The 24445-nt window shown below is 45.0% G+C and overlaps 1 protein-coding gene and 1 pseudogene across 2 annotated transcripts in view; one reads left to right on the top strand and one right to left on the bottom strand.

Moving 5' to 3' along the window:
- Kif13b (kinesin family member 13B) overlaps positions 1-24445 on the top strand; it is a 190449-nt gene that overhangs the window by 153664 nt on the left and 12340 nt on the right. For both annotated transcript variants that reach the window (XM_045131922.1, XM_045131921.1), the window contains exons 36-37: positions 1886-1997; positions 9739-9872. In XM_045131922.1, the coding sequence (XP_044987857.1) occupies positions 1886-1997; positions 9739-9872 (246 nt within the window). The remainder of the gene's footprint in view (positions 1-1885; positions 1998-9738; positions 9873-24445) is intronic.
- On the bottom strand, positions 20226-21116 carry LOC105944983 (annotated as a pseudogene).

Genomic DNA, 24445 nt, shown 5'->3' with positions numbered 1-24445 from the left:
TCCCTCCCTCCCTCCCTCCCTCCCTCCCTTCCTTCCTTCCTTCCTTCCTTCCTTCCTTCCTTCCTTCCTTCCTATTTATCATTAATCAATCAATCAATCAGTCATCTGTCAGCCATCCGTTCATCCATGTACAGAGCAGCCAGGTACATCAGGCTTATTGGAAGGACAGCACTTGCCTTGTCCCTGGGGGAAAGCATGGCCTGACCCTGGCTGAATGTCATTTTCATATCTGGCAAGCCATTCAGGGACAGGAGAAAGATTTCCATGGAGCTCTGGGTTCCAGTGGAGGAAGGATGAGTGTTGCACCCTCTTTTCCTCAGATCCTATCATCAGAGCAGAGCCTCTCCTATCTCAGGGCCCTTTCTCTGGCCTGTGGGGATCTTCAGGTGGCCATGACTGAGGGAGTTGGGTGGCAGTGCTGTGGTCGCCTGTCTCTCATTACCTAACAATTCCAATGTCTGAACCTGTCACATGGTAACATGTGGAGTCTTGGGACATGATGCAGGAAGGTTTTGTTGCAGTTTTGTCTTAGAGGTGATTTTGTATCTGGAGCTACAGGCTGAGAAATGTTACCCAGAAGCTCCCAGAATCCCAGCTTTGCCTTGGGGAAGAGGTGACATCAATGGCCTTTGTCACTCGGTGGACCATTGTGCATCAGTCAGTCAGGTGCTGGCTGCAAACCTGCTGCTTAGTTCTGAGAGACAGGGTGCAACTGTGGCAGCTGCCAGACAAAGAGAACCTAAACCACGTGAATAAAATTTACTCTCAGATGGAGTAAGCTGTCTTCAGAACAACCTTGTGTGAACTTGACCTCCCGAGCAGAGACACTTGAAGCTATTGACTTTAATGTTCAGGCACCTGGTTGTGATAGCCCAGGGCACACTGCACGGCAGCCTCCCAGACGGATAATTAAGTTTGAATGCGAAAGAAAAAAAATTAGCAGAACATTAAAGTCTGTAAATCAGCATATGATCCATAGCAATGCAAATGCTCTTATAGTGCGATGATGTTTTGCCATTCTTTTTATTTCCCTGCTCGTGTGCCCGAGTGTTTTGTTTTCTGTTTCCTAATGAATGCGAGCAGCGTACCATTTTTTAAAATGCTGTCAAGTGCTGAGCGAGTTCCTCAGTAACAGCCGAGTTCTCGGAGGTAAACAGAATCCAGATCACTTATGGTTTATTGATTTTATGATCAGTACTTAGGTTGCTGCTAAAAGCAGACAGTTTCCTAATTCATGTCTGAAGCCTAGGAATGGGAGGCCTCCCCGTCGCCATGTTGAGGAGCAGAGGGGGTGCTCTGTTTCCACCCTGCTCCTCGGCAGCTCCGTGGGACCACCGTGTGGATCGTCAGGGCCACACGTCTGTGGAATGAATGCTCAGAGGAAAAGAAGTGAGAGGGATCATCACAGGGCCAAGTGGCATATAAAATCTGTTTATATGCTCAGCACCGTCCTTCGCAGAATCCCACGGAGGCCTGGGAAGGAGGAAGAGGCCCCTTCCTCTCCTGGGCTCTGGTTGAGTCACGGAAGTGACAAGTGTGTCTCTAGCCACAGGAAGAGAAATGGCCTCGGAAGTAGAACTTAAAGGGATTTATTTCAGAAGGAGTATTGTAGTATGTCCACGTGTTTCGAGGAGGCAGCAGGATGCAGAATGTTGGGGTAGGCTCCGTGGGAGGACGGCCTGTGAAGTGGAGGGACATTTACAGTGAGGAAGGACTGCTGTCATGAGGGATCTGGCCTGTGAGTATGTGGCGAGTATGAGGAAATATATAAATAATGACTTTTAGTTTTAAAAGAGAATAAAGGTTTAGTAATATATAATTTTTCTAAAAATATTACACAATTAAAATTAATTTGAAACAAAATGACTAATTTTGTTCTTAACAGGGCCGATGGGAAAGTCAACAGGATGTATCCCAAACGATACCTTCCAGAGGAATAACTTCAGACCCCCCAGCTCTCTCTGTTTCTCCCCCAGATAACCACTCCCCCGATCCAGGTAAGCTCTCTCTGGTCTCTCAGGCACCCCTTGAAGTATGAGCATCTTCTAGGACAGTCAGGAGGTCCTGCTAGGGTTCCGCCAGTCTCCTCATGTCACCCCACGTGCTCCTCTCTCAGTGTGTCAGGCGACGCTGGTTCTGGAAAGGCTTCTTCTGAGTGCCACCCTGGATCTGCGTATTGCTCTTTTGGTGACTTCACTCCATTTGATAATATTTTGCTGTGGGTTTTTGTGCATATGTTCAGTAATGACTTATGTCAGTTTTTGTTTTCTTCCCACTCACGTCTTTGTTAGGTTTGGGTGTCGTGGTTGGTCCGGTCTCATAAAATGACTTAGGGGTGCTCCCCTCATTGACTTCTGCAAGGGCTGTGTGATTGGTAATATGTAGGCCTCAAAGTCTTCTCCAGAGACACTGTCTGGGCCTGGCACTCTCTTTATGGGGAAGATTTTAAATTACAACTTGAGTTTCTTTAATATACGGTGACTTGTATATTTCTTTTTAGTTCTTATGAGTTAATGTACGTAAGTTATATTTTTCAAAGAATTCTTACTATATCTAGATTGTTTAATTTTCATAAATTCCACTGTGCTTTCCTTACTATTCTTTTAAAAATTACAGAATTTCTGGTGTAGTTATTTTTCTTTTATTCTGTTAATAATTGTTTTCCCCTCTCTCCTACCTTCCTTGTTTTTTCCTCACTTTATAGCCCAGGCTGGCCTCAAGCTCATGGCAATCCTCCAGCCTCAGCCTCTCGAAGTGCTAGGATTATAGTACCACCACATCCAACTGCCTTTTCTTTCTTTTTTTAAATTTATTTTAATTTATTATAGACCCAGAGAATGGGCGCGCCAGGGCCTCTAGCCACTGCAAACGAACTCCAATCGCATGTGCCACCATGTGCATCTGGCTTACATGGGACCTGGAGAATCGAACCTCGGTCCTTAGGCTTTGCGGGCAAGCACCTTAACCACTAAGCCATCTCTCCAGCCCTGCCTTTTCCTTTTTTTTCCTATGTATGTATGTATGTATGTATGTATGTATTTATTTATTTATTTTGGTTCGTTGAGGTAGGGTCTCACTGTAGCTCAGGCTGACCTGGGATTCACTATGTAGTCTCAGGGTGGCCTTGAACTCACTGCAATTCTCCTATCTCTGCCTCCCAAGTACTGGGATTCAAGGCGTGCACCACCATGCCCTGTTGCCTTTTCTTTTTAAAAAGGCTGTTTTCACCAGATAGAGAGCTCTGCATGGCAGTTTCAGCAGGTAGAGGGCTCTGTGTGACAGGCTGTTTTCCTCACAGCATTTTCAGGGTGGTTATCATCTCCTGGGTCCTCCTATGCTGAGACCTCAGCCATCTACTGGGCACTTCCACACACTTGATCCACTCTGATAAGTCTGTCAGCTTCCATGCTGTTTTTCTGATCTGTGCTGTTAGCAATTGTCCTATGACCCATTTAGTTATGTTTTCTTAGTGTTCATCTGGCTTGGTTCACAGCTTCCTGAATCTGTAAATTGACATTTTCTACAAATTGAGAAGTGTCCAGTCAGTTTTCCTTCTGTGTCTTTTGCTCATTCTTAACTAGTGTTGTATGCAATGCAGTATTGCCCAGCAGGTTACACAGGCCACAGGCACTATTCTTTTTTTAATGTATAACTTAAAAAAAAAAAAATCTCAGCCGGGCGTGGTGGCACACGTCTTTAATCCCAGCACTTGGGAGGCAGAGGTAGGAGGATCACCGTGAGTTCGAGGCCACCCTGAGACTGCATAGTGAATTCCATGTCACCCTGGGCAAGAGTGAGACCCTACAACAACAACAAAAAAAAACAAAACAATCAAAATCCCTGATTCTTATATCCTCTGGTTGGAGAATTTCTTTCATTTCCAGTGTTGTGTTGAGCCCAAGTAGGCATTTTGACTTCAGCTCTTGTTCTTTCCAGTGGCATTTCTGTGTGCTGTTGCAGTGTCCTCTGCCTGTATGATCTGTCTGTGACTTTGTTAAGAATATGTGCTTTGTATCTCTGGACTTTATAAAAGCTGCCTTTAAGAATTCTTACTATATCTAGTTAAAAATCATTTTAAAATGTTATTTATTTATTTATTTGAGAGAGAAAGAGAAGCAGATAGAAAAAGAGAGAGAATGGGTGTGCCAGGGCCTCTAGCCACTGCATATGAACTCCAGGTGCATGTGCCACCTTGTGCATCTGGCTTATATGAGTCCTAGGGAATTGAACCTGAGTCCTTTGGCTCTGCAGGCAACTGCTTTCACTGCTAAACCATCTTTCTAGCCCTAGAGACTTAATTTCTTACTGACTTTCTTAACAGTGGGTGTTATTTAGTGAGTTTTTATTAAGTGTGTGTGTATGTATGTGTGTACCCATTCATGTATTATACACCTACTAAGTATCTCTAATATCGACATGACAGGACCCCAGTACCCATTCATGTATTATACACCTACTAAATATCTCTAACATCGACATGACAGGACCCCAGCACACCCCGCCCTCCATCACCACTCAGCGCCATGCTCTCTGTTGCTGCAGATTCCTTTGCACCCTCACGTAAATAGGACCCTATGGTTTGTGCTTCTTTGTGTCTAGCTCTTCTTCTTAGCACATATGCTTGTCTTACATACTGTTGTCAGCATCAGTAATTTATTCTTTTTCTGTTGTTGAGAAATAGTTCATTACCACAGTTCAGTTTATCACAATTTTAAATCAGTCCCTTGCTGTGGGCATCTGTTTCTATTCATCCAAGGACAGAGAAACCATCACAAGCCAGCAAACGCCAGAAGGGACAAACACAAACCTGGCAGCAAACAGCAAGGACCCAGGCAGGGCTCAGACCTCCCTTCATACCTTTTGGCTGGAATTCAGATCTGCCTTCAACACACCTTGGGGCTGGACCAGAATGCGCCCCCAGTGACACCTCCTCCAGTCAGGCAGCTGGAGAGATGCCTTAATAAAACACCTGAATCTATGGGGGACATACATCACAAGTGGTTAATGTTTGTATGTTGCTTTCACTTTGGAAATAGTTTTACTATGGAATATATCAAATGTATAAAAGTAAAGAAATTCAAATGATGTGCCATCAAGTACCTACCCCCAGATCTAAGAATCAGCGGCTCATACCCACTGATTTACCTGTGCCGCCAACTCCATCCGTATTCAACTGTCCCTGATTTGGTGAGGTATATAGTCTTGGTTGGTTGCTGCATGATTCCTACTTAGGTATGGGCTATCCTTACCCTGGAATGTTAGTTTATATAGAGCTCTAGACTATAGTTTTTTTCCTCTCTCAGCCTTGATTGAGGTGGTAGTCTTCTGGCCCTTTAGTTATCTTAAAGTTATTTCCCACTCATCTTCATGTTTTTGTTTCTTTCTATGTTTTCTTTCTTAAAAATTACCTGGCTTTTCTGAACTCAGTTGGAGTGTCTCTGTTGTCCTTGGAGCCCTCTCTGCTCTTGTGACTTGCCACAGTTCATATTATACCACCGCAGGGGTAATGTAGAAACTTTATACTTGTGTCTGTGTATTTACCAGCGGCATTCCCAGTCAGCCTTGAATCCTCTTGGGTTTGTGTAGAGTAGAGGTATGGGGGTGGCTGTGTGCCCATTTGGGGGAGCATACATAGTCCTCAGGGTGACTTGAATATGCTTTTTATGCTGCTCTGTGGATGTGGTGTTTTACATTTTATAATTTAGATTTGATATTTTTTTCTTTTTTTTTGTGGTTCTGGTTCTACCTGTGCTCTCTTCTGTTAACTAGTATTTGAGTATTGCTTGTTTTTTCTAGGTTCCTTATATGTGTGCTTTTCCTTTTCTTCAGCATGGAGGATTCTAGCAAGTATTTTCTGTAGAGCTGGTTTTGTCTTCAAATACTCCTTTAACCTGCTTTTGTCATGGAATGTCCTTATTTCTCCATCTATTTGAATGGATAACTTTGCAGGATAAAGTAACCTTGGTTGACAGTTGTTATCTTTCAGAACTTGGAATATATCACCCCAAGCCCTTATGGCTTTAAAATTTTGTGTTGAATAATCTGCTGTAATCCTGATGGGCTTACTTTTGTAGGTAACTTGATTTTTCTCTCTAACTGCTTTCAATATTTTTTCTTTGGTGTGTGTGTTTGGAAGTTTGATTATAATATGGTGAGGAGAGGTTCTTTCCAGGTTTTGTCTGGCTGGGGTTCTAAAGGCTTCCTGTATCTGTATTGGCACCTCTTTCCCAATTTGGGGGAAATTTTCTTCTATGATTTTGTTGAAGACACCTACTATGCCTTTTGAGTGAAATTCTTCTCCTACTATGCCCTGAATTCTAGTATTTGATCTTTTCATAGTGTCCCGAATATCTTGAAATTCCCACTCATACTTTTCTATAAGTTTGTCTTTCTCTTTGTTGGCCTGTATTAGATCTGCCACCTGGTCTTCTAGCTTAGATATTCTGTCCTCTCCTTCATCCATTCTACTGGTGAGATTTTCTACAGAGTTTTTTATTTCATTAACTGTGTTCTTCATTGCTAGTAATTCTGACTGGTTTTTCTTTATTATTTCTATTTCCTTATTTACGTCTTGTATTGCCTTCTTTATTTCATGAAATTTGTGTCCTGCATCTTCTTTGATTCCTTTGATTTCCTCTTTAAGTTCCTCTTTGGCTCCTTTGATCTGTTCTCTGACTTCTTTGAACATATTTACAATCATTCTTTTGAAATCTTTTTCAGGCATTTCCTCTAACTCGTTCTCACTGGAGGTCATTTCTGATGCATTAATATTTTTAGGTGGATTTATATTGTCTTGCTATTTAGTGTTTCTTGTGTTATAATGTATATATTTTTGCATCTTGGATTAAGTTAATGCTTGGATTTTCTAGCTAGCTGGGTATTCTTAGCTGTATCAATTGATTTGATGTTATATATTTTCAGGGTAGGAGCTTAAGGTGTTAGATGTGGCTCTTAAGACTCTCAGAGTATCTACAAAGGTGCTCCTAGGGGTTGAGTTTCCCTGCTATGGGAGTATTCAAGTAGGCTGAGTGGAATAAAACATCGGTAGATTCTAAAAGTTAACTAAACACTGTACCCATTCAGTCAAAAACAGCCCCAAGTATGTATGCCAGAGTAGTTGTTATAACAACCAGATCCTCTATCAACACTGAGGTTAAGATTTCTGGTCTGTTGAGGGATCCCAGTCAGCTTGTGACCAAGTGAGACCCTTCCCTGATGCAATCCCAGTTACCTTGGATGATTTTGGTCTCAGTCAAGTTGCTGCCTGGGTCGTCGGGCTGCTGTTCTGATTTCTGGAGCTGGGCACTGGCTTTTCCTGTGGGGCAAACCAAGCCTGGCAACTGTGGCCCTGCAGATCAGCACCCCTGCTACTGGAACTGCTGCTGCTTCTGGGTCTGCTGTTGTTGCTGCTCCTGGGTCTGCCGCTGCTGCCGCTTCTGGGTCTGCTGCTGCTGGGGTCACTGGTACCGGTTCCGGAGCTGCCGATGTTGCTGCCGAACTCTGCTCCTGCTTGGGTCCCGCTGTCGGCTCAAGTTGGCGTGGCCGGATCCGGGACGCTGCTCTGTTCGCTGGAGCTGGGCTCAGGCGGTGGGGGAGGGGAGGGAGCCGCAGCTGCTCTGGTTCTCTCGCTGCTCCACGTGTTCTTCTACCTCGCGGTCTGCTCCTGCCGCTCTCCCCTCGCGTTTCCTGAGTTGCGGAGAGCGCAGTATGAGGGGAAGCTCCCGCACCTGGGTTTTCCTGCGGCTGGAGCCGAGTCTGGCGGCTTTCTGGTGCGCCCCACCGCGGCGGCGGTTGGCGGAGCTGCCGGGGCGCTTTTGCCGGCCTGTGCAGGCTCTGGATGCTCTGGATCTCTCCTACTTCTCTGCTGTCGCTTCAGTTTCCCATACACCTCACTTTTTGGTAAAAGTGTGTATTTTGCTGAGGTTTTTTGGTCTTTTTTAACCCCAGGCTGCTTTGGCGTGGTACCTACGCCGCCATCTTAACCGGAAGTCTCTCCTGTATCTCTTGATTTTCCCATAAAGAAATCTATGGTACCTAAACCTCTGGTCCCAGCAGATTATTCGCAATAGATAAGAACATAGTTAACTCTAGTAACTGTCACACTCTTTTAAAAATAACACCACCGCTTTTCTAAAAATATTTTTTCTAATTTATTACTTATTTATTTATTTGAGAGAAGGAAAGAGGCAGAGAGAGAGAAAGAGAGAGGGAGGGAGGGAGGGAGGGAGGGAGGAAGAAAGAGAGAATGGGCGTGTCAGGGCCTTGAGCCACTAAACGCACTCCAGATGCATGCGCCACCTTGTACATCTGGCTTAGATGGGTCCTGGGGAATCAAACTGAGGTCCTTTGGCTTTGCAGGCAAGTGTCTTAACCACTCAGCCATCTCTCAAGTCCTAAAATATTTTAATTAATTAATTAATTAATTTGAGACACACAAAAGAGGCAGAGAAGAGAGAGAATGAGTGTACCAGGGCTTCTTGCCACTGCAAATGAACTCCAGATACATGCAACACTGTGCATCTGGTTTTACCTACACACTGGAAAATTGAAGTCAAGCTGTGAGGCTTTGCAAACTAGTGTCTTCTTTTTTTTTTAATTTAAGTTTCATTTTATTTATTTATTGCAAGACGGGGGGGGGGGAGAGGGAGGGAGAGAATGGGCACTCCAGGGCCTCCAGCCACTGCAAATGAACTCCAGACGCATCACCCCTTTGTACATCTGGCTGGGAAATTGAACCTATGTCATTTGGCTTTGCAGGCAAACACCTTAACTGCTAAGTCATCTCTCCAGCCCAGAACTAGTGTCTTTAACCACCAAACCATCCAGCTCACCACCTCTTTTCTTTTTTTAAAAAATAAGTATTTTTATTTGCTTATTAGAGACAAAGAGTGGGAGAGAATGAGAGAGAGTGAGTGAGAATGGGCATGCCAGGGCCCCTAGCCACTGCAAACGAGCTCCAGATGCAAGTGCCACCATGTGCATCTGGTTTACATGGGACCTGAAGAATCAAACCTGGGTCCTTAGGCTTCGCAGGCAAGCACCTTAATGGCTAAGCTATCTCTCCAGCCCCACCACCCCTTTTTAAAAGGTTTGGCCAAACATCTTTATTTAGAAAATAGTTACAAAAAATTAGAGTTGGGGAGACCTAATCCCTGATGTTAGATTTCTTGAAGCTTGCATGGAGAGCTGTACCTGTATGCTTTTGGGGTTGTGGTTAAAAGCCTAGTCCTCTGCCAGGCATGGTGGCATGTGCCTGTAACCTCAAGCTTAAGAGGCTAAGAAAGAAGGATTGCTTTGAGTTTGAGGCCAACCCAGGCTACAGAGTAAGTTTCAGGCTAATCCAGGCTACAGAATAAAACTGTATCTCGTAAAATAAGACAGACAAACCAACAAAACCCCCAAACAAACAAACAAAAATCCAGCCCCATTGATTCTAGAAAAGAAGTTCATAATTGTGTGAATTATTGACAAGGTCTGAGAGTAGATTGCCCTTCAGATCCTTACAGGAGCCCTGCGTATTACAACATTTTAGAAATCCCCAATGGTTGCCAGTTAATTGGTGGAGGACCTGTTTGAGGCATGATAATATTTTTCTGTAGTACTGATTTTTTCAAAGGTAACTCTTAAAATTTATAATGCTAGGTTTGCTTACCAGTGTCACTTGGCAGATTTATAAGAAAGAAAATATTTGTGTCATTATTTTTTTTTCTCATCCTTTTCCCATTCCATTTTTGACAGGCCTCGGTGGCCTAGCAGCCTCCTACTTGAATCCGGTGAAGTCCCTGGTGCCACAGATGCCAAAGCTGCTGAAATCTCTCTTTCCTGTCCGAGATGACAGAAGGGGCAAACAGCCCTGTCCCCTTGCACATCAGGTAAGACGCCCCAGCAGGGGCCTGTGAGCAGCTTTCTGGTAGAGTGCGGCACAGCGATGCCATGCGCTGCTCCGCAGCTCCAGGTAGAGGGGCAGCATCAAGAAAGGCACTGGAGATGGGCTTTTAAACCTGGTAAAAGCTTGTGATAATTTCTCTTCCACTCCCTCATAGATAACAGAGCTGTTTAAACTTATTGACACGCTCCATCTTTTCTGCTTTTAAAGAATGCCAAGTATGCTACTAATGTGATTTATGGTAACATCACTTAGAGCAACAATAGTAGAATTTATGAAGTGCACTTAGTGTTGTTTGTGTTTTGCCAAGTAGAAAATGTAATTCTATTTTTAATTCTTGATTTCATTTCTCTTTTCAAAGAATTTTATATCATGACTGTCCTTCCCTTTCAACCTCTTTTTTCCTCTACTGTGGATAATCCATCCTTCCACTTAAGAGTGATCACTTGTCTTACTCTTTAAAAAAAAAAACAAAAAACAAAACTGTCCATCACCAGAATTAAGTGTTGGAGAAATGGTTCAAGGCTTTCCATGCAGTCAGGAAGCTACAGTTAAGCAGTGGTGAATGGGAGCCTGTTGGAAATGCAGTTCCTAGCCTTACGTCAGTGTTAGCTCAGCAGAAGATGATGAATGAGGATTTATTTATACCCGTTCAAAGCACAAGCTGTGTGAGTATGTTGTTGAGGAGGTCTCTGGACATCAGCTTCTCCATACTTTAAACTTGTGAGTTGCAGAAATGCAGGTCATTCGATGTCTGAGGCTTAACTGTTGACAAGAACTATGGAATTGGTCCCATGACGTTGCTCTTCAGCTGTATATGTTTTCCAGTCTTGTATTACATAAGGACACATGGGCAGTGGATGAAAGAAGTTAAACACTGAGGTTTTGAAAATGTTCAGACTGTATTTAGCTAGGCATGTAATGGGGTGTGCGGCAGTACTGACACGCCTCTGGCTGTGGAGGGCTCAGGAAGGTAAAAATGATTTTTCCAAGGGGTCTGTCATAGTGTGTTACACTGCTGCTGTAAATGTGTGTGTCTTTGTTTCATAAGATGATTCACAATCTCTCTGAGTTACCAAAGGAGCTTTTAAAAAACTACAGTTGAAGTCAGGCATGGTGGCGCACACCTTTAATCCCAGCACTTGGGAGGCAGAGGTAGAAGGATCACCATGAGTCCGAGGCCACCCTGAGACTACATAGTTAATTCCAGGTCAGCCTGGACCAGAGTGAGACGTTACCTCAAAAAACAAAAACTAAAAAAAAACAAAAACAAAAACCTACAGTTCATCAGCCTACCCTGGTGACCCAGAGCCCACGTGGGTCACCTTCCAGTCTGCATTTGTAATCACCGAGTTGACTGCGAGATTAGAGCTGGAAAGCCACTACTGCCCATTGCTGTCCAGCAGAGGTGGTCATCTAGGTAGAAGGAAACTGGATTCTTGTTGAAAGTCACCGGCAGGGCCTGCCATAGGGGCAGTTCTTTTTAGATATGATGTAGCAAGTTCGGCGCTTGCTGCACGTGAGAGTTTATTTAAACTCTTACCGCTGCAGCAATAAGTGATTAGTCTTCTGACTGCAAGAGGAACAGCAGCGTGCGAGAAGCAAATCTCAGGATGGGAAGAGAAATGTAATTTTTCATGTCAAGATTAAAAGACATTATCTTGAAGTATTTGGAAGGTTTCTTCAGCAGTTTTTTATTCATTTACTGAAATGTATTTTTTGAGCACATATGATCCTAGAAGTTGAGACTGACCTTGAACAAATGTTTCATAAATATATGAAAATGTAAACTGGAAGTTGGCCTTAGTAAAGGCTCTCATTAGTGGAGTAAAAACGTTGATGACAATTCATAAAAACCAGCTCTGGGGAAGGCAGGTTCCTTTGCTCAAGGTCTCAGTCTCTGTCCTCAGCCTGGGCTGCGTCCTCATGAGGCTGGACCAGTGCTGCCCACATGCGCCATTCTTGGTGGCCTTCCTTGGGCCCAAAGCTTTCATCATGCCCCATTGCTGAATCTGGGCCCTCCAAATTGACTTTGTTTTCATTTTTATTTATTTATTTGAGAGGTGGGGGGAAGAAGCAGATGGATGGATGGTTGGTGGAAGGAAGGAAGAAAAGAAAGAAAGAAAGAACGAACGGACGGACGCATCAGGGCCTTCAGCCACTGCAAATGAACCCCAGATGCATGCACCACCATGTGCATCTGGCTTACATGGGTCCTGGGGAATCGAACCTGAGTCCTTAGGCTTTTCAGGCAAGCCCTATTTTATTTTTAATAATGTGTCTATAGTGTAATGTGCTGTGTGCGTGGTGTTGTGTGTGAAGTGTATGTAGTATGTGTGGTGAGCATGTGGTATGTGCACTGTGAGTCCTGTGCACACATGTGTGGGAGTCAGAGGAGATTGCTGGCCGTCCTTCTCTGTTGTGTTTGCTTGAGATGAAATCTCTCACTGAACCCAGAGCTGTTTTCTCTTTCTGGTCAGACTGGCTGACCAGTGAGCCCCAGTGATTCATCGCACTCCGTTCGTCACTGAACTGGGATTATAGCCTTATATAACCACATCTAGCTGTTTGCTAGGGTGACAGGGAATTGAACTCAGGGCAAGTCAGGCTGTCCCCGTTTCTCATGCTTAAGTAGGTTATCTTAACTGCTGAGCCATCTGCCAAGCCCCCACCTACTTGCTTTTAACCTGTCTCTTTCTCTGGGGAATTCATTTAATTCGGTGGCATTACCTATTTATGCAGAGTAGCTGCGGTAATGACTCACAGCTCAAGTCCATGGCTTGACACCTTCTGGCAATGAAAGCAACCCTACGTTTCTTACTGAGGCATACAGCACCCCATAGCGTCTGGCACCATGCCATCCCTCAGGCTGCCTTTGCTTCTCTGTCCATGTCAAGCCATATTCACTCCTCACGAACGCAGGAAGCACATTTCAGTCTCAAGAAATTTGGAGGCGGGCGTGATGGTGCACACCTTTAATCCCAGCACTTGGGAGGCAGAGGCAGGACCATGAGTTCAAGGCCATCCTGAGACTCCATAGTGAATCCCAGGTCAGCTTGGCCTAGAGTGAGATCCTACCTCAAACCCCCCCGCCAAAAAAAAAAAAAAAAAAAAAAAAAAAAGAAAGAAAGAAATTTGGCAACTGTCTTTCCTTCTATCAGGAGTGGTCTCTCCAGTCCTGGAAGTCCCCTTGGTCATTCCTGCAGTGATCGGCTTCTAAAGCCACGCTACCATGAAGGCCACTTGCAGGAAGCACTGCTGGGCTTCGTACAGTGGCTCTTCCCCACGAGCCACATGAAAACAGCAGCCCTCACTAGACACATGCTTGCTGTATGGCTGCTGAGTCGGCTTTTTACTGAGGATTGTCAGGTTTCTGTGTGTTGACTGTCTTTTTTCTAGAATGTAACTCTACAGGGCAAGGGTCACTGCCCGAACCTGCCCAGCAGTAGGAGATGAATGGTGTTGGGCTCACCGTGGGCATGTATGCAGATGATCATGTGACCCGGTGTGGGCCAGTGTCATTCAGCGTAGATTCACTTGAGTTCTCAGGTGAGAGGTGAGAATGACATCTAAGTGGGGACTTGAGGTATCAAGACATATTTGTGAACTTTTTTTTAGTGGATTCTGTCCTGTCAGAAAAAACCTTTATTTGAGAGAGGGAAAGAGGCAGAGTGAGAATGAGAGAGACAGACAGAGAGAGAGACAGAGACAGAGAGTGCAAACGGGCATGCCAGGGCCTCCAGCCACTGCAAACAAACTCCAGATGCATGCACCATCTTGTGCATCTGCCTTACATGGGTCCAGGAGAATCAAACCAAGGTCCTTTGGCTTTTCAGGCAAGTGCCTTCACCGCTAAGCCATCTCTCTAGCCCAATACACACACTTTTTAGTTATAGTGTATCAGCATTCAGTTACAGCATTCTAGTCACAAACAAACCATAGAACGTTTTGGGCCCATGGCAAAGCCCTGACATCTCTCCAAAGAAGCCACTCCTCTGTCACCAAGTGATAGGCCAGCACAGTTGAGCACTGTGCACCAACGACTACCATCTCCACATTTCCCCCTTAATGCCAAAGTGACAAGGAAGACTTTGGTAGCTGTGCTGTGGAGATAAAGTGACTGTATGCCTGTAGCCTGCTCTTCCTCAGCAATTGCATACCTAAAACAAAGTGAATTCCATGACCATTGCTGGAGACCCTTCTCACTGCTGGCTGTGCCATGACCTACGGACATCTGATGGTACCCTTTGCCCACATCTTAGAGGAACTTCCAAACATGGCAGTGCAGCATCTCTGTTTCGATCCTGTGCCATGTGCTGCCAGCGTCTGTACACATGCTGGTTAAGGAAGCGCTGTCAGGTGTTCCGAGCATCATCTAGCACGGGACCTGCAAGGCAGTGTGCAGGCCTGAATGGAACCTTATCTGTTCTACGTAGAGGAAGGGGTAACTGTTGCAATAGAGATAGCATGAGGAGAGTAACGTGGCTTAAGGCTATAGTGTGAAACAGAACAAAAAAAAAAAAAGCCCAAAGAAACAAACAAAAAGACCCAAACCCAGACCCCTGAACAGTTTGGGAGTGCACAAATCCAAGAGACTGTGTTCAGTAACACTTTTCTACCCACTCCCACCTTCTTTTTCCATTGTGTGTGTGTGTGTGTGTGTGTGTGTGTGCGCGTATGTGCATTTGAAGCAAGGTCTCACTCTAGCAGATCAGGTGGGAGAGAAACAGGTTCGTAATGAGGGAATGATTACCATGGAAGAGACTTTTAATCAGAGTGCCCTTGACATTTGCAGACAGGAACGTTCAGTTCCCTCCTCACGCAAAGGCACACGGGCGTGTACACGAGCGAGCGCTCACGGGAACACTGATGAGAAGACCCCGCTCACCTGGCTTTTGCTCTCAGCTACTTCCAAACATGCTGTGGGTGTCCTGGCCCATGTCTCAGGGTTGGGCATTGGGTGGATGTGAAAATCTTGTGGATCTTTCCTTGTGAAATAGAAGCTTATAGTCTCTCCTTCTAAAAACAAGATTCTCATGACTTGCAAACTCTCTGAGCATATGCAGAAGCCTTGGGTTGCTTGTTCTTAGGGAGATTGGTTCTGTTGTAATCAATTTCTGTCTGCGTTCCAGAAATGCAAAGATGCTGCAAGGAAGGAGGTGGCAGCTGACAAAATTGCTGTCTTTGACCTTCTGAGGCAGGTTTAGTAACGAATTTGGAAAATAATGAACTACAATTAATGAAATCTGCACTCATATTCAAGTGCGTGTCTCAGACAGCACATAAAATAATTGAAAGAACTTCCTGCTCTCTAATTAGTTAGATTGAATTAATTTGGCACGATAGCTTTTTTTTCATGTATCTGCAAGTCTGCGCAGATGAAGCTTAACTATGGGCTTCAAGGCCTGGGACTCCAAGTGGCATCGTTGCTGAACGTGGGGAATTAGAGAGTGGTCACATTGAATCGCCACCCTCAAAAGCAAAGCTCGAGTCCAGCCTTTCTTTCATATCTGCCCTTTTGGTTAGCACAGCTGGCCATGTCAGCTGCAGGGGAACTTTTGCAAGGCCCGGAGAGGAGAGCTCTGAGCAGCCTGCTCCCCTGGCTCATGCTTCCCTTGCCCATAGAATACCACTTTGGGCGGGTTGCACTTCGACTTCTTGGTGACAAGAGCCATGCAAGGGCTCGTCCTTGTGCTCTGCACAAGAGTCCATCATGTTAACCAGCTAGAATAAGAAAAGAGGTCTTCAGTTTCCCCGCGGTTCGTTTGAGGCTATTTAAGAAATGCAAGCCAGATGTGGTGGCACATGCAGGTAACCCCAACTACTGTGGATGATGAGACAGGAGGATAGAAGATTCAAGGCCAACTTGGGCAGCTTAGCAAGGCCCTGTCTCAGAAAAGAAAAAGACATACTTGGTGGTAGAACATAAGTCTAGCATGTGTAAAAACTCAGGTTCAATTCGCAGTGCCACATACACACGTGCTCGCTCCCTGGCTCTCTTGCTCTCTCGCTCCCTCGCTCTCTCTGCAGGCATTTCCCCTGTGGTTGGTGCTACCTTTGCTCACTGCCTCATTGTTCTGGAGTTAGCACAGGGAAGTCTGTTTTTTTTTTTTTCCGTATAAAAAATTCCACCTGATTCCTCCTCAGTTGCTTTAGTGATGAATTCTTGACCCCCACACTACTGCGGGGAGACTAACCTTCATTTTTCTAAGTCATAACGAATTACTGTTGGGCTTCCCCTAAAAGTGTGTGGGTGACAGGGTGTAGCATATTCAGAAGTGCTAAGATGATGGGGTCGACTTCAAAACTCGCTCAGTAGTTGCTCTGAAAAATAATGAATTACAGTGAAAATTTGCTTGTCCAAATGAGAGGGTTTCTGAGGCCATGGAGCAGGTGATTGACAAGGCCTTACTGCCAGTCATTTTCAGGAATGGGTACTGTGTACTTTCACATTATTTTCTAGGCTGAGGATTGCCAGACAGGAACTATTTCAGGTTGTGTAAGCCATCTGATCCCTATTAAAACTAACCACAGGGCTGGAGTGATTGTTAAATGGTAAAGGCACTTGCCTGTAAAGTCTAAAGACCCAGGTTTGATTCCCCCAGTACTCATGTAAGCCAGATGCACAAAGTAGTGCATATGTCTTGAGTTCACGTGCTGTGGCTAGAGGTCCTGATGTGCCCATTTTCTCTCTCTCTGCTTGCAAATAAAATATTTAAAAAAACATATTCCATATCAAACAAGTGAGTCTGGTTGTGTTTCATAAAAGTTGTAATTTGAAAGTTGAATTTCACAGTTTTCACATGTTTTGCTTTTTGATTCATTTTAATCATTAAGAATGCAAAAGTAAAAAAAAAAAGATACTAAATCAAAACAAAACAAAAAGAATGCAGAAGTCATGCTGGAGAGATGGCTCAGCAATCATGTTTCTTGCACAAGTATGAGAGCCTGAGAGGACCTGAAACTGCCCAAGTTTGAATCTCCAGAACCCATGTAAACACAGTCTTGCAAAGGGGAGCAAAGGCCAGAAAAAGCAGCCAGCTCCAGCCAGTGTGAGTAAGAGACTGGCTGAAACAACAGGTGGGAGAGTGGTGGAGGGGGATATCAGACGTTCTGCTCTGACCGCCACAGGAGAGCGCCCCACCCTCGTCCCCCATGCATGGGCAAGGGTGCTGACACATACAAAACACACACACATTCTCTCTCTCTCACACATACATACACACACACAATGCAAAAGTAATTTCTTAGCTCATAGGGTTAGGCAGGTGACAGGCTGGGTTTAGACCCTACTTTTAAGAATTTTAGATTAACAAACATTCTGTGATTTTTTTTTTTTTAAGTAAACATCTAGACCCTGTGTACATATTTTTGTTGAGCCTAGGAACTAATTTTGATTCTGCTCACACTGAATCCCCAGCTCCCAGCACAATCTTTACAATATTGTAGGCACCTTGTGCACATACTGGTGAATAAATTAATAAGATCTGAAGTTATTTGCTTGAAGGAAAAGGGAATTAACATTGCACCGTGAGTGGCTTTGGGCTTTAGAAACCTTTGATGTCTAGATCGATGTAATAATAATAATAATAATAATATTATTATTATTATTTTTATTTATATAAATATATAAATATAAAATTTATATATTTATTTTTATTATTATTATTATATTATTATTATTATTTTGTTGTTGTTTTTCGAGGTAGGGTATCACTCTGGTCCAGGCTGACCTGGAATTAACTGTGTAGTCTCAGGGTGGCCTTGAACTTGTGGTGATCCTCCTACCCCTGCCTCCCAAGTGCTGGGATTAAAGGCATGTGCTACCACACCTGGCTCGATGTGATTAATTATTGATTATTTAACAATATAGTAAACTGGCTTAGAAATGTGTTGGGAGATAATGCAGAAAAATTCCAGTGATTATGAAACAATGCTGGTGCTTTACAAATTACTTTACAAATTATGGATTGTGTGCTTGGACCTGTTCCACAGATTTTATATGCATCATCTCAGCATCGGTGCTGAGTTTAACCAGCATGGTCCAGTAGAAATACAGTCAGTGCAGACCCCAGGTGTAATTTAAAACTATCTGGTGAGTACATTTGAAAAACTAATAAGGGGGCAAATTAATTTTAATATAGGTTTTAACCGGGTTATATTTAAAACATCATATTAGCTCATAATCAATGTAAAATCTCATGAGATATTCACACCTTTTTAAAATACAAAAACCTTGAAATCAGGTGTGTATTTTACATTTCTAGTGCATCCCAATTCAGATAAGCTTTTATTGGAAATACTTAACCTGCATTTAAAGTTTACAAATTCACAGTTCAAAAAGTAGATCTGAGTCTGGGGAGATGGCCGAGTACTTAAAAGCACTTGCTTGCAAAGCTTGTTGGCTTGCATTTGATTCCCTGCAAACCCACTTAAAGCCAGACAGCTTTCTTGTAGTGAAAGGAAACCATGACATGCCCCTCACACATACAGGTAAGAGTGGATCCACATGTCTATGTTATTTCTGACACACTTGTTTTTTTCTCAATTTTCACTAACACTTTCCATGATTATAAAAAATATCCCATGGTAATATCCCCCTCCCCCCACTTTCCCCTTTGAAATTCCATTCTCCATCATATCCCCTCCCCATCTCAATCAGTCTCTCTTTTATTTTGATGCCATGATATTTTCCTCTTCTTATGATGGTCTTGTGTAGGTAGCTGACACACTTGTTTTATTAAGGACGACGAAAAACTCCACTTCTCAGCCACATGTTTAAAGTGCTCTACCACATAGGTGGCCCACAGCTGCCATGTCAAATGGTGCCACCTTGCTGAGGAAACAGACTCAGGTAGGCTCAGCACCTGCTCCATCGGGTGGGAGTGGGGATGCCAGTAAATCACAACCTGGGACATGCATCCACAAAGGGAAGTGCAGCCAGTGAGTGTGGCCTTGGGATGCCCGCTGAGCTTGATGAAAAGCAACCAGGCAATTATGTATGGGAGTCAAGGAATCAGCGAAAGCATTTGAAGGTGAGATCAGACAAGCTCTGCAAAGTGAGCAACCCCGACCCCCATTTCCTTGTCTCATTCATTCCTCTCTATGAAGATTACCATGGGCCAACCATGGGCAGTGTCAGAGTAGATACCGGCAAGGTTGAGCTCCTATATTGGAAGGTTCTCCTGTCAAGGTTCTGCAAGGTGGACTCCAGGAGAAGGAAGCTGGAAGACTGGTCGGCTGTGCTGCATGAAGCCCTCACAAGGATTGCAGTGTTGGTTGGAATTCTCAGGTCACCTCCTAAGCTTGACACGTGGATACTGTGATGTGCCATTGAAAGGGCTCCATGACAGGCAGGGTAACGGTGTCTTGGGCAAGGAACAGTAGTGGCTGTCAGTTCATCGCCTCCCTCCCACGTGATGTCGCTTAGAGAATTCCCGTAGCGGGATCACCACCTTCACATGTGCGGCCCTTGTACATGACGGGGCTATACAAGGCCCGGCCTTGTCTGTTAGAACACCTCCTTCCCCATTTGAAGTAGAGCAGCCGCATGGGTGAGATGTGGCGCCATCATGGCTGCCACACCCCATCCACAGCCTGGCACGCTGAGTGTGAAGCAGAAGACAGTCAGGAGCGCGGATGGAGTGGGAAAAGCAGGCACCGAGGTCATCCAGCGTTGCTCATAGGGCCACTGCTGCCGCTGCCTCTGGCCCACACCAAACCCTTCCCCGGCCTGCCTCCGCTGCCACCATTTCCCCTTTCCCAGATGAACCGCCGTCCGCTGATGAGCGTAACCTTTAAAAGCCACATCCCATTGATTAGGCTGTTGCCGAGTCCTGATCTTTAGGTAATTATCCATTGTGCATTACTTATACCAAAACATGAGTGCAGACCAGAGGGATTTCTCTACACACTGCTTCTGTTGCTTATATTTTTCCCCACCTTAGCATCAAAAAAAAAAAAAAAAAAAAGGTTGGTTCCTGGTTATTTGTAGCAAAGTATACATCTTACACTCTTCATACTTTGACTTGGATCATTGGCTAGTGCTTGGGGTTAAAAAAACAACAAAAAAAAAATGGCAGAGTATATTAATTTAGTCATTATTAAAATTTTAGTAAATTTGGGCAATAGGTGAATATTAAGCATATAAATAAAAAAAAGATTGCTTCTCGGCCTTTTGGCTAAGATCAAGCATAGTATAAATAAAAAACAAAGTATCAGGAAGCTCAGTACCGGATGTTTAATGAATTTTCTTTTCCTTTGACCAACGTCTGTTCTCCCCTTTATCTAACTTTATGTCACAATTTCAGATCTGTCTTCTCCCATATTCTCCTGACAGTCATTTTTTTAAAAAATATTTCCGTTGTTTAATTAAATTCTTGGTAAGATATTTGTGAGGATGAATTCTGTTGGTTACAGCAGAAAACAACCATAGGTAGCCCCGGAGCGAGGAAGAAGCAGCTTTGATCTTTGGCAGACTTTGCGAGTCCACGGCTTTTGGTGGACTTTGCCCTTTTCTGTGACCTCGTGTTTCTCCTCCTCCGTGTCAAAGACCTCGCCCTCCTGGTGCCCGGGCCTCTGCAGCTGCTGCTGCTTGAAGTGAGACCAGTAAGGTGTTTAGAAATTTTGACATTGCTGATACCAGTTTTTGTGGAGGTGGCGATGACAAGCTTCTGGTGCGTTCTAGGCAGAGAAACTCGATTGAGAGAGAGGGGTCCAGGCACAAGGAGCAAGCCAGTGCCCTGCAATTTCAGGACCACCACGCTCTCGCCGGGTGGCGTCCCGTGAGGATGACGGATCCCCGGGAGTGACGCTGGCCCGCAGCCTTCTCACGTGCTGCCCGAAGGGGTAGCAGCCATGGCTCAACAGCTTCTGTGGCACGTCTTCAGTAGGATGATACCTGGGCATTTTGCGAAGCTTACCCATCTGGGTACCACCGTTCTTGTCACCACCAACTGGTGGTGTGACTGTAACAAGAACCTTTTTGCTTTTCTTCCTTTCCACCTTGGATTTGGCAGCTGAGGGCTTCCCCCTGTCCCAAGTCTCAGGAGTGCACAGCTGATCGAGAGGACCTGCCCATTCTCTCACCAGCGCGGGGTTCCGGCCGCAGTGGGGTCCCTTTCTTTGCTTGTCAACCCCAGGTCCCCCTTTTTAGCCTTGCCTGTTGCATCAGCCTCTTGACTGCAGGTTTCTTGTCCTCAGTGTCCCATCTTGGCCTTCTCCCCGCCATCTTGCAAGAGGGGAATGATTGGCAGTCATTCTTGTTCAGTAATCAGTGTGTTTGCTTATTCATTCAGGAAACACCGAACTACTGCTCAGCATAGGAAACACAGAGGAGGGAGAACCATTGTGCCCTTAAAGGGTGAGGTGGAGAATCACTCAGTGCAGGGGGCGGGGCCGATGCTGTCAGGTGTGTGTCTGCAGAAGGCGTGGTCAGGGCATGGCAGGTGGGAGAAGCTGATACGCAATGAGCTATGATCTCAGAAGCGTTTGTCACCATGTCCCTGAGACCCTCCTTCGCTGGCCCACCCGAATCCGGGGCAAGTTCTGACAGTGTGCAGGGATGGCACTGGTGAGCGTGGGCCTTCCTTTGTGCCAGTTACTCAGGCCAGCCTGAGTGTGCTTAGCAGTAGGTGAATGCTCCCTGAGTTGTGGTGCTAGACAGCGAAATGCACGTAATTATATTCATTTGGGACTTCTTAATATTAATGGTTGCAAGATAGTTAGCAGTCGTTTTATTTTTAATTCTTTTTGTTTTATTTATTTATTTGAGAGCAACAGACAGAGAAAGAGGCAGAGAGAGAGAGAAAGAGAGAGAAGGAGAGAATGGGCACACCAGGGCCTCCAACCACTGCAAACTCCAGACGCGTGCGCCCCCTTGTGCATCTGGCTAACGTGGGTCCTGGGGAATCGAGCCTCAAACTGGGGTTCTTAGGCTTCACAGGCAAGTGCTTAACCACTAAGCCATCTCTCCAGCCCAGTTAGCAGTCGTTTTTATTAATAGTTACCAGATGTGCCATAGGGATTAATGAACCTATGATCTGAAATGTTTTGAGCTCCTGAAATAGAGGCAGTGACTGAGCAGAGAATATGTAAAACAGCATTAAGTTGCAAACAATACGTGTTTGGAAATGTGAGCTATTGTGCGAAGGTTTCAGCTTTTTTTTTTTTTTTTTCAAAGTAGGGTTTCATTCTAGCTCAGGCTTTCCTGGAATTCACTGTGTAGTCTCAGAGTGGCCTCGAACTTACGGCGATCCTCCTACCTCTGCCTCTCGAGTGCTGGGATTAAAAGTGTGTGCCACCCCACCCAGCCTGGTTTTAGCATATTTTAAGGTCTATATGATATGTTTATGACTGATGAATTCATCACAGGCCCTTGCCAAACATGGATGTTTCAAGCCCCTCAACCTTGCATGTCTGAGTGAACACATACAGTTTGTGCCAACCCTACTCTCTCCCCATCTCCTCCTCACTCTGGGCATGTCTTTGCCTCTGTTTCCCTAGCCTGCAAAGCCAGTAGTTTCCAAATGTTAGTCTCCTTTCTGTGGCTTAACCTTCTTTCTCTTTCCTTTTCCTCTTAGTTCAGGCTTTTTGGAGTGCTCCATGGGACCACTGAAGTAGAATTTTTTTTTTTTTTGCAAGTGCATTGTGCGTGTGTGTGTGTGTGTGTGTGTGTGTGTGTGTGTGGTGTATGCATATCTTTGTGCTGATGTGGGTATGCCTGTGGAGGACAGAGGAGAACATCAGCTGTCCTGCCTCCATCATTATCCTGCTTGTTTTTTCTTGAGTCCGTTAGTGATTCCAGAGCTTGCCATTTTTCATGAACCCCAGCAACTCTGATCTCTGCCCCCACAGGACTGGGTTTACAGGCTTGGATGGCTATGCCCAGCTGGTTATGTGAGTACTTGGAGAATAGAACTCAGGAGGTCTCATACCCTTATGTGTATAGAGAAAGCACACTTAACCACTGAGCCATCTCTCCATCCCCTGAAGTAAAATCTTTGTTGATCTTGCTACGTCTAGTATCTCCCCTTCCTAAGGATTATTTTCTAGAGCATCCTTCCAATTACTGCTTCAGTTAGTACCCACTGGCAGCTTTTTAACATTTTATTTTGATTTACTTATTTGAGAGAGACAGACAGAGAATGGGTGCACCAGGGCCTCTGGCCACTGCACATGAATTCCAGACGCATGCACCACCTTGTGCATCTGGCTTGTGTGGGTACTGGGGAATTGAGTCCTTAGGCTTTGCAGGCAAAGGCCTTAACTGCTAAGCCCTCTCTCCAGCCCCCATGGAAGTTTTTTGTTGTCTGTGAAATTTCACTCTGGTCTCACCAGGCTTCCTCCTTTCTTCTGCCCAACACTGCTCAGACTGGTCTTTAAAATCTGGAAGGAAAAAATAGCCTTTCCTAGGGTCGAGGTGCCAGTCAGTAACAGTCCACAAGGGGTCCTTCCTGTCTTCTTGCCATGCTGCTTGCTTACCGAGGCTCCACGTGGCCATTCTCCATCTTCTGATTGGGTTCCTTTCCTCTTCCGAGACCTTCCTGCCATCCCAGTGCCCATTACATCTCTGCTTCCTTACACTTCCTGCCCCACACCAGACTGAATCCATGGAGAGTAAGGTGCATGTGGATGCTGCAGCCTGTGACTATGTTGAGCTGCTTTCCCTGTATATGGTCAGAACTAGGGCTGCGGTCAACTTGGTCCTTAAATTAATTCCAGCATATGTTTGTTATGGACATGCTGGTTTTACAATCCAAGTTGTAAGGAAGAGGGTGAGTGTGTTTCTGTGCTCCTGCATCATTTTAGCAAAGGTCCATGATAGGCGGTCACCAGAGGGGGCAAGCTTCACCTTATCGGAAATGGTTCCCACCACGCGCCTAAGTTTGTCTATTTTCATTTACGTCTAACTGAAGAATGTGTTTCTCAGTCTGACCATGAGAAGAAACATTTTTTAATGCTTTTACTAAGAAATATCCCCTGACACGTTTCTGTTTGTGGTGACTTTGGCTACTCTGAGAAAAAGTCCTGAGATAGCAGCTCCTGGCCTGCAAGGTGGAGTGGAGGGTGCGTGCAGAAGACTCCTCGGTGTTCTCCTCGGTCATTGGTCGGCTGGGGCGCTGTGAGAGAGACGGGCTGGGTGCTGAGAAGGGTCATGCAGGAGCGGGATGTCTTCTGGTCAGGCACAGGAGGAGGCAGCTGGAGGGCTTGTAGTTGAGGCCCTTCTGTGTGGATCATTTTGCCACAGGGCACCTTCCCTCTTTTGTCCCCCCTGCCATGCACACTGGTTTTCCAAGGTAGGGTCGTGCTGTAGCTCAGGCTGACCTGGAATTCACTATGTAGTCTCAGGGTGGCCTTGAACTCATGGTGATCCCCCTACCTCTGCCTCCTGAGTTCTGGGATTAAAGGCATGCACTACCATGCCCAGCTTAAATTTTTGTTTTTAATTTTTTTTCTGATTTATTTTTACTTATTTAGTAGAGACAGAGAAAGGGACAGACAGGGAGAGAGAATGGGCACGCCAAGGCCTCTAGACACTGCCAACAAACTCCAGGCATA

The sequence above is a fragment of the Jaculus jaculus genome, chromosome 12, assembly GCF_020740685.1.
Source record: "Jaculus jaculus isolate mJacJac1 chromosome 12, mJacJac1.mat.Y.cur, whole genome shotgun sequence".
Taxonomy (NCBI): domain Eukaryota; kingdom Metazoa; phylum Chordata; class Mammalia; order Rodentia; family Dipodidae; genus Jaculus; species Jaculus jaculus.
This window is presented reverse-complemented; position numbering and strand designations above follow the sequence as displayed.